General features: G+C 39.0%; 2 protein-coding genes across 3 annotated transcripts; both read right to left on the bottom strand.

Annotated features, from left to right (window-relative positions):
- Positions 1 to 1,291: 1,291 nt before the first annotated feature.
- Positions 1,292 to 5,981, bottom strand: LOC121798687 (DNA (cytosine-5)-methyltransferase CMT3-like). Its single transcript, XM_042197812.1, has 21 exons — positions 5,751 to 5,981; positions 5,612 to 5,658; positions 5,435 to 5,525; positions 5,215 to 5,322; positions 5,011 to 5,130; positions 4,831 to 4,927; positions 4,549 to 4,727; positions 4,391 to 4,456; positions 4,067 to 4,309; positions 3,790 to 3,848; positions 3,625 to 3,691; positions 3,208 to 3,537; positions 3,062 to 3,130; positions 2,902 to 2,985; positions 2,716 to 2,803; positions 2,402 to 2,523; positions 2,176 to 2,280; positions 2,060 to 2,103; positions 1,921 to 1,990; positions 1,749 to 1,852; positions 1,292 to 1,669 (listed from the first exon to the last, which is right to left on the bottom strand). Exons 1-21 carry the CDS (start codon positions 5,919 to 5,921, stop codon positions 1,492 to 1,494), a joined length of 2,442 nt encoding a protein of 813 aa, XP_042053746.1. The 5' UTR covers positions 5,922 to 5,981; the 3' UTR covers positions 1,292 to 1,491.
- A 3,371-nt stretch (positions 5,982 to 9,352) lies between these two features.
- Positions 9,353 to 11,959, bottom strand: LOC121801499 (calcium load-activated calcium channel-like). 2 transcript variants are annotated; one of them, XM_042201002.1, is made up of 2 exons: positions 11,239 to 11,959; positions 9,353 to 9,588 (listed from the first exon to the last, which is right to left on the bottom strand). In XM_042201002.1, the coding sequence occupies exon 1, from the start codon at positions 11,847 to 11,849 to the stop codon at positions 11,259 to 11,261; it is 591 nt and encodes a 196-aa protein (XP_042056936.1). In that variant the 5' UTR covers positions 11,850 to 11,959; the 3' UTR covers positions 9,353 to 9,588; positions 11,239 to 11,258. The 2 variants fall into 2 exon arrangements, with proteins under 2 accessions (XP_042056936.1, XP_042056934.1); XM_042201000.1 differs by having other exon boundaries at positions 9,354 to 9,593.
- Positions 11,960 to 14,710: the final 2,751 nt, after the last annotated feature.

The raw sequence follows: 14,710 nt of genomic DNA, 5'->3' as shown, positions 1-14,710 counted from the left end.
CCACCCTCGCTGGCGTCTTTTCTGAAACACGCCACCTTCATTGGAGTTTTTATGGAGAAATTCAGTTATGGAGAAGCAAAAAAGCTTCTCTGTGAAACCCATCAAGTTCTTGGTCTCCTCCTCTTCACGATTAATCATCTTCGTCATCTTCTGCTTCACCCCGCTTCCATTCATTTGGGCGCCCAGAATCTCGGCGTGGAGAGCTCCGAAGCATTCAACAACGCTTCTTCGGATATGATAAATTCAATCTCAATGGATGAAAGCTATGTGGGCGGTGGCAATTCTTCTTCTTCTTCATCTCCAGCTGTTGCTGCTGACGTGGCGGCGGAGAGCGAAGGTAGTTTGCTAACTCAAATTCTAGCTCCACCCCTTTTGGTAATAGCAAGAATCTGTTTATTGATGGTGTTAATGTTTCGGATAGTACCAACTGTGGGAAGTTGTGAATTTTGATGAGAAAGTTGGAGAATTGAGTGGTGTGGTGGTGGAGGGAGTTTCTAGTGAGAGAGAGGATAGTTCAAATTCTAGCTCCACCCCTTTTGGTGAAAACAAGAATTTGTTTGTTGATGGTGTTAATTATTCAGATAGTACTAATCCAACAAGGAAGTTGTGAATGTTGATGGGAAAGTTGGAGAATTGAGTGGTGTGGTGGTGGAGGGGGTTTCTAGTGAGAGAGGGGATAGTTCAATCATAAGTAATGTTGGTGATGGGAAGAGCAAAGTATAAAACGCAGGTGTTTTTTTTTTAAAGCAAAGTATATAACACGCCAACATAGTTGGCGTTTTTTCACGTAACACGCCAACTTGGTTGGCGTGTTTTAACTTAACTGTATTTGGAAAAAATACGACTAAAATACGACGACATTATAAAACGCCAACTATAGACATGCCAACCATGGTGACTGTATTTGGCGTTTTTACTTATAGACATGCCAACTATGGTGGCGATTTTCCCATTTATGGAAGAGATAACAAAATGGGTACATTTTCGTTAATTTAGTGGCAAAGTAGCCTATAAACCCGATTTTCTCATACATACTATTGTACTAGTATTTCATTTACTATTTTAATTTTTATTACTCTATTGCATATTCCCTCTGCTCAAAAATTGAAATAACAGCTCCTAAATTTGTAGGTTTTAGATCAGATCAATATTGACTTCAAATTTATAAAGCTTGTCATGATAATTGCACGACTTGTACATTAATTCAAACTTTAAAATGGGATTGAAAGGTGTACTAAAAAGATTGCTGGGAAAGAAGCATATGAATTGAAACATTACTAGTTGAGACGTGTTTGAAAAAGAAAGTGATCTAGCAAGAGAAAGTAGTCAGATGCAATGAATAGTGTACATCCTTTGTGAGCTCATACAAATGTCTACAAAATCAACAGGTGGGGAGAAAAATACAAGATGAATAAACTAGGAAAATCAGATTCCTGAAAAACTAAGATATTCCGGTTATCTCATAGTAGTATACAAACAAATGGTAGTGCACTATGAAATAAGCTCTTCTGGTTCTTGTCGAAGAGACTTCAACTCTCCAAGGCAGTCGGGGAACTTGAATGGAAGGCTCAATGGTGTTGTGTATTGTGCGCCTTGCAGCGCTTTCGCCAAGCAATAGCCTAATGGCATTGAAACAGAAAACGAAACAGCATTTCCTATTTGCATGTACCTGTAATAACAGTAACACATAAAATACACCAAAAGATATCAACACACTTGTTGTTGCATATTATACTCAGAATCTATACCTCTCTCTTACTGGTCCAAAAAGCTTATAGCAGTCCGGAAATCCTTGTAGTCTTGCATTTTCACGGACAGAAAGCACTCTATCTTGATTTGGATGCAGGAGAACCTATTACGAAAAACAAAATAAATTTCAAACATTCCTTAGTATTGATGACTAACTCTCACAGTCCAAACCTGGTTATGGGGTTCAGGCCTGGTAACTACAGTGGCCACAATGTCATCCATCCCTAGTCGACCAAAAGGCCTGTGGAAAGGTTCGGGGTTAGATAATGAGCGTCAAAGTGGGCTATAGATAGCAAACACGAAATCTTACTTGCAAGACTTCCCTTCTTCAAAACTTAAGGCATAATCAGGTACCTGTTTACACATAACATGAGTTATCCATAGAATGAACCAAAGAGGATCAAATAGTTCTGCAACGATGAGTACCAGAGGTTTGCCTGACGTGCACCTAGCTCTCTCGACAGTTTCATCCAGTTTTACAACTCGATCGGGTCCAACCAGTACTCCAGGCAGGTTTCTAAAGTTGGCTCCCTGTAGACATGCAACAATCAAAACTATTATGGTAAAAAGCTGCACAGAAGCATTGGGGACGATCCAATGGACAAATCAATTCTAGGAGCTAATATTTGGAAACAAACAAAAAATATCCAACCTTGAACTTGGGAACTTGGCAGACTCTTTCATAATCATCCTGATTCAGTTTATGGGGACGATGATCATACAGTATGGACTTATGTGAGTCTTTCCTTTTAGCATCAGAGCAACCAAATATATCTGTAGAGAAAATGATCAAATAAAGAAAACAGACAAGTACTCATAATTATGAACCCTCACATTCTTAATTCTTAATTGACAATGGAAGAACATTTCATTTAGGAAAGAAAATTACATTCAGTCAGCACCATCAAGTAAAAGTAAGGAGGTTAACTATTGCATTTAGAGTTAACCAAATATAACTATACTAACCTTTTCTGCTCAATCTAATGAGTTTCTGATATTCAGTGCTAGGAGCTTTATCATAAGGCATTTCATCTTCCTCTGTGTCATTTGTCACCTAAAGAAACATAGGCATGAGAGAAATGAGTATTAAAATTTGGAAAACATGTAAAAAATAAATGCAGTTCACAGATTTTCAACTAATAGGGGTTGTACCGCTGGCATATCAGAAATAGCATCTCCTAGTAGAGCAGATTTATGCAACTGACCATGCTCATCTCCATGTCCAATTATAAGTTCCTATATCAAAGTCAAATTGCTGTTAAGAAGAGGTACAAATGATAGGATTTTAAATCAGACTCAGTGTAGGCCACACCTTATATTCATTTACAACAACTCCTTTCTTCAGCGCTTCATGTGTGGGCAGTGGAAATTGAGGTAAAATCTGGAAAAATCAATGTAACTTGTTATTGACACCAGCAGTATCGATATGAACTAGTTCATCGAGGGTATTAAACTTACCTCTGTTGGCCCAGCACCCCAAAGGAAAAAACGCATCCGGCATTGTGGAACACCATATGCACCAGCAGCCATTATACCTAATCGGGCTTGGTAGTTCATAGAAACTAGTCGTCCAACAGCATAACTAGTCAACTGTGCTTTTGCAAATTTCAGTATATCTGTAACATTCTCCATCAACACATATCTTGGTTTTAGAAACTCCACAATGTTCATGTAGACAACAAGTTGGTGATTCTTTTTGTCCTTTAAGGGAGCAAGAGCATCTCTAAATCTGTTGAAGCCACTAATTCCTTGACATGGCGGACCACCACATATAAAGTCGACATCTCCCTGAAAAAACATTAGTAAATGAGCTACATTAAAGGGACAAGATAAAGTTAAACTTAAGCATAATCCATGGGATGTGATATAACTTACTGGTAGAGGCAATACTTTAGCTCTATAACCTCTTAAGACAAACTCCTGTAATCTTTCTTCGCAGTTACTTTTTTCATAAAAAAAGACAGAATATGAGATAAGATGGTAAGAAATATAAAGATATAATTGAGCCATAGTGATTGGTGGGACGAATATTATTTATACCTTAGGCCCTCAATAGGCTCCCAAGTATCATCAGCACGGCCATAACCTTTCCAGCGTACCTAGCAGTTTAAAAACCAGAGTTAGCTGAAAAGATGGGTAAAAAAAGCAATTTCCCTTTGCTCTGTGAGCCTTTTATCTTTGCAAATCCAAATGTTCTTACTCCTCTTAGGTTATATGTTGATGAAAACTTAGTACAAATATAATTCCATTAACCATATTTTACATACAATAGCTCCTACAAGGATCGTATGCTAGTTAATAAGATTAAAGAAAGTACCTTGAAATATAGACCAGTTTTTTTCTTCTGATTTGGATCCCCATAGCAAATTGCAAGCAACTTCTGCACTTCATACTCCCCTTCAGATGGAACCACCACTCCATCGTCTACTTCAGATTCATCACTGTCTGAACTTTGAGGCTCTAGTTCAATGTCTTTTGATCCCACCACATTGAACTTTTTGCAGAGGCTTTCCCATTCTTTTAATAGAATAAAAAAATTCTCTGCATCTTCATTTCTTACCTGGAAAATTCACCAACATTTGCTTCATACTGCCAAGATAGTAATAACCATTTGCAACTCAACATAAATGTGACAGACTACCTCAGTATTTGGATGGTTATATTTTATACTCTCACACGCATAGGAGTTGAAATCAACAGCCCACTTCTGTTTATCAAAAAAGGAAAGCATCAAGTGAAAACAATGATAAAATGTAAAGAAAAATTTGCAGTTGCTAGTTCTGGTCACTTTTTCCTTACCGTGACAATTTTCTCTCCGAGCAAAGATACACCAATACCAAGTCCAGTGGACATTGCACCACAACCACAGTACAAATCCAATAAAGTGACTTCTGATCGCTGGGAATCTTCCAGAGGTTTTTTGACATCAGGAGTTTTTGTTTCCACTACCTCATCAGTTAATGATAAGTTATTTATGTCTGCATTTTAGTTTTTTCCAAAAAATATCACATTAACAACAAAGAGGAAAAAAAGGAGAAAGAAATTTAAATCCATTCAGATAAGCTCTCTTGAAAAAGGAACCTTTTCTCAAACTTGAAAAGGCATGTGGGAAAGTGTACATCGTATCAACGTAAAGATCACAGGAGGCCATGGATTTTTCTCTTGCATCAGCAGCCATCTGCTCAAAGATTGCAGCTTGATAAAAATTAAGTGGCTAAAAGGAAAATGTCAAAATGACAAATGTATCACTATGTTCCTTACATCTGGTGCAAGTTGGTTAATTTTAGCTTTTCTAGTGATACAGCTTAACAGATTGTCATCCTTTATGTCCGAGTAAAAGACTCGTCTAGCATCAATGAGGTAATCTTGATCCTTTATAACCTGAAAGCATAAATGCAAAAGTGATTTTGCCATATAGCTAAAGCAGTTTCAAAAGCCAATCCATTATAGAGAAAGTTTCCGCACCGTATCTTTGGCTCGATAAAACCATTGGGTGCAAATATACATCTCACCACTTGTGGTTTGAAACATTTCCACAATCTTTGCAATAAAATCAGGTTCACCTTCTGAAGACTGTAGGTACCCAAATCAAGATCAATTTGTATATGATGTGAGGAGCGACTACTAGAAAATCATAATTTAATATTCCAATCCGAAACTTATAAGATAAAAGAAGAAGAATAACCTGAATGTAAGCATCGTCAAAGAGTTCAAACTCCACCCCATCAACGGCAGCTCTCGTATAGTGGGATTTAGCTTGAAAAAGCTCCTTTTCCCTATAAATAAAAAAAATCTCCAGCAATGAGAAAGGGAGAGTCAAACATAATGGCACAAGAATGGGGGCTTAATCAGTTACGCTTACTCAGTCGAGCCATCTGATAAAGTAACGGTAACTGTAGCTTTGGTTTGCTGTAAAACGAAAAACAAGAAAAACGGTGATGGGCTATATTGCGAAAGCAGCAAAACTGAAAATGAAGCGCTAATTTGAAGAGGTGGTGAACCTTAGTTTGATATCTGTGAGGCCATCTTGATTTGGCTTGGTTGGAAGGGACTGGAGCACTGAGGAAACCAAGATCGGTCACGTCTGGGGTCGATCTCTTCGGCTTCTTCGGTGACGCAGTAGGTGCAGGCGCCGGGGATGTTGCCTCCGTTCGCTTGTTACCTCGTCCCATTCTCTCTCTGTGTAGTGTACTTTGAGAGAGGGGGTTGGGAGAAGAAAAAGAGGCCCAAAATCAGATTTTGAAGAAGACGAAAATTTTAAAACAAGAGTCGGCGGGAAAAGTAGAGCGTCCATGTATTTTTAAAATGACAAATACATTTAATTTTACATTTGTAGCAAGTACATGCACCTGAGCCGAGGCCAACAGGCAAATTCATTTTAGATATGTTAATCGGACTGTTGATATTTTCCATTCACCATTAAATATAGAGTGAACTGCATAAAATAACCCTGACATTTTCAAAAGTTTCACTCCAGACCTCTGACTAAAAAAAATATCGCCACAAGCCTCTGACCTTTAACATAATCACAAATCAGGTTTTTTCGGACTAAAAGACCCTTCAGCCCTAAAAGGGCATTATGGGCATATCACACGGACTTCTGCAATGGCGGCCTGCGACCTGACGCGATTTGACGGCTGTGCGTCAGCCGTCAATCATGATGACTATGCGTAGCATACGTGCCACGTATACCAGACTTCATTTGTGATTTAACAAATACATTTCAAAATTTTCACTTTATGGTTGTGTCTCATCTTCTTTTTTATTTATAACATTGTATTTTAATTAATTAAAATACATTTAGTTTATAATTAAAACAACATACTCCTAGAAAATATGGTCAATACATATAAGAATCATCCAATGTAGTTTTTGAAGTTGCATTTTTAAATGGAGGGATGTGCACTACATACAGATATGCTTCATTGCTACTTAAAATCGAGAGCCTAAAATAAAAACAAATTTTATCAAATAATTCAAACTTTTTCTGAAGTCGAATCTACAAATTATTTAAGTTGTACACGACTTATATTTTAGTATGGGAGAATACATAAGACGTAAAAGTTATGCACAAAATAAAAAAAATAATAATTAATAAAATAGAAAAAGTATTTAGTGAGAATTAAAAAAGCCAGTCATTATCAAATGGTATTAATGTACTAAGGTGTTTTTTAAGTGGAAATGTTTGAAATTTAACATTATAAAGATAAATCTTCCAGTTTGTTTTTTAGTCATGAACAATTAATTGATTTGACAACTTCGCGAACATTACATATTACAGTGAGTTAGATTAATTAATTCTAGTACTCCACTATTCAATATTGTATGAGTGTTGTTTGCTAAAATTTGCTTATATAATTATCAAGCATTGAGTTGTTTCCAATGATAGCACTCTTTAATTTGAAGATATGATATAGTGTATGTTTTTAATTGGAATTATATAAGTTGGGTCTAAACCGAATTAATACTATATCGCAGATTTGATACAAAGATAATTAAGGTCGGCACATGTAATGTCTTTTTATAATTTTTATTACAAGACAAAATACAGTCTTAACAAATTTTTATGGTATTTTTTATGGTATTTGTGAAAACAATTAAATCAACTCAAACAATCAAATTTGATTTGACAAAAGCACAGCCATGTGCAGAGCTTGTCTGCAAAAATGCAGTCATGTGCATAGTAAAAATGACTGAAATGACCTTCAAGGCATAAGGGCCTTTTAGTCCGAAAAATGGCTACAAATATCTCATTTGTGATTATGGTTTAGGTCAGAGGCATGTGACGATATTTTTTTTAGTCAGAGGTCTGGAGTGAAACTTTTGCAAAGGTCAGGGTTATTTTATGCAGTTCACTCTTAAATATATAAGTACTACTCCATTCACCCGACGAGTGTCTTTTTGTCTTTCGAAATTTTCAGCATTAAATTACATGTTTTATTTGATTCTGGTCTTATATTATAATAATAGTATTTGATAAGTAGGTCATATATTTTATGAATTCATTCCATTTATTTTTTTTAAAGTACTTTTTTCTCTTACAATTTTAAAATCTTTTTGGATCGCAAATGGAATAAAGTAAATGGTGGATGAAGGGAATATTTGGTATATTTCAGCTAGAACTGAGACTCGTTGACATTAAAACTAATTTCAGTTTATGATTCTATTTCTATATTAATGTCGCGGCGATAAAGAAAAAAAAGGTAATAGTAGTAGTAGTAGAATATAATTATTGCAAGAGTTAAACGCGTATGAATTGTTCTACTCCCCTTTCCCTGAACTGATCTTAGTAGTAGTTGAATATAATTACTGCAAGAGTTAAACGCGTATGAATTGTTCTACTCCCTCGTCCGTGAACTGATCTTAGTAGTAGTAGAATATAATTACTGCAAGAGTTAAACGCGTATGAATTGTTCTACTCCCCCGTCCCTGAACTGATCTTATTAGTAGTAGAATATAATTACTGCAGGAGTTAAACGCGTATGAATTGTTCTACTCCCCCGTCCCTGAATTGATCTTAGTAGTAGTATAATATAATTACTGCAAGAGTTAAACGCGTATGAATTGTTCTACTCCCCCATCCCATAACTGATCTTATTTTCATTTTTGTTCGTCCCAAAAAATTTGTCATCTTTACTTTTATTATTTACGGTAGTGAGTTCCACATTTCATTAACTCATTCACACTCACATTTTTTTATAAAATTAATAAATAAAAGTATGACTCACATTTCATTAAAAAAATTTAGCTCACTTTCCTATAACATTTCTTAAAACATGAGTCAGGTCAAATGTTGACAAATTAGTAAGGACGGATGATGGAGTACTTAATTTATTAGGAATTAATTGGTATTTATAAGTTTAACGTTTAAAAGTTTAAGTTTCTTAAATTGCAGTGTAATAGTTACCTGAATTTAGAAAAGATTTTGCGGTGTGGGTATTACTTACTCCGCCCGCGAATAAGAGTCTCGTTTCATAATTACTATAAATGGCAAATAGGTTCCATACTCATTTAAAATTACTCACTCCGCCACCAATAAACATCTCATTTTACCATTTTCGTCCATCTATCAATAAATGTCTCATTATTTTTTATACTTTCGGTTAGACCTCACATTCCACCAACTTTGTTTCACTAACATTTCATTATAAAACTATATAAAAGTAACTCACATTCCAATAACTCTTTCTATTCACTTTCCACTATACTCCTATTTCTTAAAACTTGAGACGATCAAACTTGGTCTTATATTGGTGGACGAATAGAGTAATATATACAATTGAGACTCATATTACACTAATTTTTTTTCCACTCACTTTTCTTAACATTTCGTAAAGCACGTGCCGGAAAGAAATGTGACTCCTCTTCGCAGACGGAAGGAGTATAACATGAGTACGATGGACTCCTATCTTACTCATTTTATACTCCTTCCGCAATTAACCTCTTGGAACCCTATCAAATTTCTTGTCACATTTCGTTTCGCATTCCTCGTCTTATACGCCGACGATGCATATATCAAAGATTGAAGAACTAAGCCACATCTTCATAGTGAAATCGGGTAAACAACATCATTCTTAAGGAAAAATTGAGTAACCATATAGCTATACTCGATCAAATTACAGCAACAGCTAGTGAGATCTTGCATAGGTAGACAACAGTAGGACAAATCACATCATCTTATAATTAGGTCATCGCCCAAACTACCCAATTTTTACAATTGATCATCGACTTGTAGGGCAACAAAATCTACTTAGCAGCGACCAGAAGAGAACAGAAAAATTGTGATACATAGCTTAGAAGGGGCGTCTTACAGCAAGCTTCGTCAAATCAGGATGATGACTGTCCTGCGAAAGTCGGGAATGAAACTCTTATGTGCTTTGAGAGGATTTTGACAAATTTGTATGAAATTAATGGGATAAGCAGGTATGGAATGTAGAAGACTAATTAACCAAAATTTTCACAAAAGTTATAACTACACGTTACAGTGTAAATGGCCTAGACCTTGTGCTGTAACTCTCCTATTTTATTCTCTATTGTCTTTTTCATGTGTCTCTCCACTTAATTCACTAAACCTTATTCCTTAATCTTTATGATAAAAAAAAATCGACTATGGTAGATCGAAGGGTAATTGAATATGTACAAAAAAAGGATAGAAGCCACATTTTTTATGTCACTGCACTTCCCAACGCAAAAGTAACAAAAATAATCAAAGTTTATAAGGTGTATCATGAATTTGGCGAAGTTTACAAGGGTGAGACTGGATATTGTAGTAATAGAGCAAGCAAACACTATATGCACATTTTACCCTGTCAAAAGTGGGAAGAGAGATCCAAAATTTTACTACTGCAAAACCCATTCCGCAAACTGCATTTCCGTCCAACTAGCCAATATCATTTACTTGAAACTTATCATCATGAACAAGATTCAGAGTGTATGCTAAGTGACAATGACTTCATTTTGAATCTAGAACAGTTCTTATATAGAATGTTGGATAGCATTAACCAAAGCACATAAAAGGAACTGGAATTCTTGACGATGAAATAACATTTGCTTGACATTCAGAAATACACATAGCAGTCTCAACTCTCAAGACACTCAACAAGTTGTAATCAGAGCATCCCAACAAAATTGATGAACTGACTCAAGAACAACTCAATCAAAAGAGTCTGGACTATGGAGTACTTCAAAATACTTCCTCCAACTTAAGCAATTTTGAGTGAAGTGACTGACAGGTACAAGAAAAACTCAAACAACAATAATATACTCCTATTAATATGAATCCAATCCTTTGACAAAGAAGGACGAAACCAGTCTTAGTAAAGCATTCATAACAGACTACAACAACTAAAGATTCTTAAGTAAAAACTTTTCGCTTCAAGTTTTGAGCGAAGGCCATAACATAAGAATACATCAACGAGGAAGGTCGTACAATCACAAAAAAAATCATGGGTACAAACTTGTTACATGGAAAGTATTCCATCCAATTTTAACAACTCTAAGCAAACAAAGGCAGCTATAAGTAGAGCCACAAGAACAATAACAAATTAATAGATGGACAATTCATTGACAAAAAAACTTGTAAGATTTAGTTTCTAGGATGTACAGGAAAACTAAATTAACGCACACCTACATTCGGAGCTTCTTGAATTGAACTAAGGTTATCTAAGAAACACACTCTCATTACACAAGCAATTTATACTATTTCCCAGCAATGCACAAACACAAGCATCTGGATGGAGTGTAAGTAAGTTTATGACAACTTCAGATTATACCATGTACCAGAAACAAAATATTAATAAAGCAAAGTTATAACGATGATAGTTACTAAAGGGGATATCGTTAAAACGACGAAAGAAAGAAACGTCAAATATTCAAATTACAGCTCTTATTCAGTATCCGAATAGTTAAGAGAGCTAAATATAAATAAAATAGTGCCAATCTCATTTAATGAGAAGGAATAATCAACCAAAAATAAAGCAGCAAAAAGACCTGGATCAAATTCTGATTCCTCAGCTGGACTTGGGATCTGGCATTGGGAACAAGCCGGCGCCAGCAGCTCCACGCGGTGGGGAGAATCCCAAAAACTTCTGCAAATTGGTCCTAATGCTGATCGAACACAGCAAGTACAAAAACGCCATGGAACAATCCGTCATATCATCACCCGCCAATCCCCTGTGGCTCATCTTCTGCACTAATTTGATCGGAACAAACGGAATTTTGGCGACCGGTTTCCCCTCAAACAAACTATTGAGCAATCCGAAGACCATGAACAAAACTAGGGCAACGACGCCGCCCGATTTGAACTTGAACATGGACAGATCGCGGCTGGATTCCTTCAGAGAGGTCTCGACGCGGTCGATTTTCTTGGTTTTAGAAGTCTTTTTGAGGAGGTTCGCGGAGGCGGAGTTGACGTCCGTCGTCTTCATGATCTCGAGCTTTTTGGAGGCTTTGTCGATGGTGGATTTGAGGGATTTGTAGGAAGCGGTGCGGTAGATGAGCAGCCATGAGATGGCCTCGCAGACGACGGCGGTGCAGAAGGAAATTCCGACGACGGTGAGGCTGTCGGAGTATCTGAGGCCGGAAAATAGGGCTGACGCCATCGCGATGACAAGAATAGCGAGTGATGTGGGATCTGAATCTGATGAGAACGATCTGAGATTTTGAGGTATGTTGCAAAATCGTGGTTGTTCTTACCTTTCCTATAACGACTCTTAACTCGCTGAGATTTAACACACCTCTTTTCTTTTACGGCATATATATACTACAATTCCAACAAAAAGTTCCACATAACTTAATTTAAATTTTAAACATTAGAGCATCTCCAATGCACGGATGTCCCATTCGAACATACACTAGGACTTCCCAAAAACACTTCCTGCCACGTCACTAGGACTTCTCATCCCACTGCCATGTCACTAGGACATCCCCTTCACAATCCGCCCTTCCCATCGCCCTTCCCACTAGGACTTCCCGCAATAAAAAAAAAATCACAATTATTTATAAACGTAACGGAATTATAATTTTGACATGGAATACGGGAAAATTGCGAATGCTTCATTAAAAAAAATTACAAAAAAAGAAAAAAAAATTACATAATAAAAAAGAAAAAAAATTACATAATAAAAATAACATAATACGGGAAAATTTAGACTCGGCTCACTCCGCGTTTTACTCGTCGCCCGTGCCGCCCTCGCCCTCGCCCGTGCCGGCCCCGTCGTCCCCGCCGCTAATCTCGGCGCCATCATCTTCAATTGGTGGCATCCCCAAATCGTGCCGACATCCATCGATGACATCCTTCAACATCCTTTTGTACACAAGATCTGTCGTGCTATGCCACCTATGCATGGTCCGGACCAAACTAGTCGTTATTTGCGCGCGGGCGAGACGATCGTACTCTTCTGGGGGAGCAGCGGCCTCCGATTGGACCTCGAACGACCCGCTACCGCTGCTGCTTCCCCTAGCCTTCCGCTACGCAGCCTTTTGCCCAATCGGGCGACGTCACCGGCGGGAGTCTGATTGAGGTAGCGGGGACACTTCCTCGGCTTCTGGGAGCTCGTGTGAACCAGCACTGCTGCTGTATTCACCGGAAGCATTGATCTTTGTCCGCTTCTGCCAGCCCGATTCGACACCCCCACAAAACTTTTGGGAATCCTTCACCACGAGATAGGCCTCCCACTGGTCGAAATCTTTGAACTTCAAGGATCTGTCGGGGTACTGCGCCAAGGCACGGTTCTTCACATCCTCCTCGGACATACCGCTGGTTGTCTGGCGGAGATTGTTTTGGTATATGCCGGCAAATCGACTAAGCTTAGACCTCAACCGCTCCCACTGTTTCCGGCATTGTTCGGGAACGCGACACTTCGCCCCAACCGGTTTGTGTGTGAGGTAGGCTTCAGCGACGCGATGTCACAGTCTGTCAATATGTTGGTTAGCACCGACATAGGGATCCTCGACTATTGAAACCCAAGCCTTCGAAAGCGCGACGTTTTCCCATACGCTCCAGACCGTCCTCTTTCCCGTCTCCTCATCATCCTCCTCCTCAGCCACCGTTCGCGAGGAAGAGCCCATGGCTTTCCCCTTGCCCTTGCCCCTGCCACGGCCCTTGCCCCTGCCCCTTGCCGCTGTCCCCACATCATCGGGAGTCTCCCTGACTGGAGATAGCCCCAACTCCTCAAAAGAGAAAGTTTCCACGCCGGCGATAGACATCGTCCGCTAGTGGTTCAAGGCCCCTGCCACCCCCTCCCCCAGGCATAGTCTGCATCATCCCCGGCATCATCCCACTCATCCCCATCATATTTGGGGTCATGCCCCCCATTCCCATCCCCATCCCCATCATATTTGGGGTCATGCCCCCCATCCCCGCTGCCCTGGGCATCATACCACCCATCCAATTGTACATATTGCAGTAAGGGGACATCATACCACTCATCCCACCCATCCGACCCATACCACCCATCCTACCCATTCCACCCATCCCCGATATTGCTGGAACCGTTGTCGCATTTCCGCTAGAGTTTCCCTCCAGTTCGGCGGGAAACGTCGGAGTCGGCGACTCGCTCGTGGCGGGGGAGTTCCTGTCGTTCTCCATTAAGTAGAAATGAAATTTGTAGTAAAAGAAGAGAGAAACTTGTTAACACAAGTGGTGCGAATTAAATGAAGTTCAACGAGCCGTATATATAAAGTTTAAAAAAAATTAAATACCGGACGTCCGCCCGCCCGTCGCCCGCACGTCCGAGGACATCCGACGTCCTTACGGGACGTCCGTATCCAACTTGCCACGCCACAATGGCGGACGTCCCGGTCACTCTTCGCCGATATCCGACCGGACGTCTGCCATTGGAGATGCTCTTACGAATATGAAAGCAATTCTCAATAGTATATTGGAATCGTGCTTGGTCAAATGATTTTTGACTAATAATAAATATTACAAGACATTTAATTTTGTGAAATTAAATGCAATAACGTCGATCTACGTTCCGAGTAGATGACCGTAGTATATTCATTTTCTCAAATCCAATTCCCGGTGAGTGAGAAATAATATATTAAAGTTGGTCACAATAAAGCTAGAAATGAGCTATGTGAAAAGACTAAGGGATTAATTAACTAAGTATTAATTATCCCACATCGGGGATGATAGACTTCTTTGATGAAGTATTTAATCAGATGAATTATTATGTGTAATAATTATCGTGGAATAAGACGGGTGACAGAGCCCACACGCGCGCGCCGCCGCCGCCCGCCCGCGAGTCGCGAGCCGTTCACCGTGCCCCGTGCCCCGTGCCCCGTGCACCTGGTGCCTGGTGCCTTGTGCCTTGGGTGGTCTTTGGGCTGTTCTTTGGAGCTGGTCGTTGAGCGTGGTTCGAGCCCCGCTTGTTCTTTTTAGACCACCCCGAACTCCACGCTATCCCCGACAGGTCAGGTCCACGTCATGGTCCCGCTGGACCCCGACGCATGACGGGAG

The sequence above is a fragment of the Salvia splendens genome, chromosome 4, assembly GCF_004379255.2.
Source record: "Salvia splendens isolate huo1 chromosome 4, SspV2, whole genome shotgun sequence".
NCBI lineage: Eukaryota > Viridiplantae > Streptophyta > Magnoliopsida > Lamiales > Lamiaceae > Salvia > Salvia splendens.
This window is presented reverse-complemented; position numbering and strand designations above follow the sequence as displayed.

What these genes read in the sequence shown, in the direction of transcription:
- LOC121798687 (XM_042197812.1), bottom strand. Translation starts at nt 5,921, where the DNA reads ATGGGACGAGGTAACAAGCGAACGGAGGCAACATCCCCGGCGCCTGCA. An exon ending in CTAAAGTATTGCCTCTACCA is followed by an intron (nt 3,538 to 3,624) that starts GTAAGTTATATC and finishes ATGTTTTTTCAG; the next exon opens with GGAGATGTCGACTTTATATG. An exon ending in TTGTTGTAAATGAATATAAG is followed by an intron (nt 2,986 to 3,061) that starts GTGTGGCCTACA and finishes ACTTTGATATAG; the next exon opens with GAACTTATAATTGGACATGG.
- LOC121801499 (XM_042201002.1), bottom strand. Translation starts at nt 11,849, where the DNA reads ATGGCGTCAGCCCTATTTTCCGGCCTCAGATACTCCGACAGCCTCACC.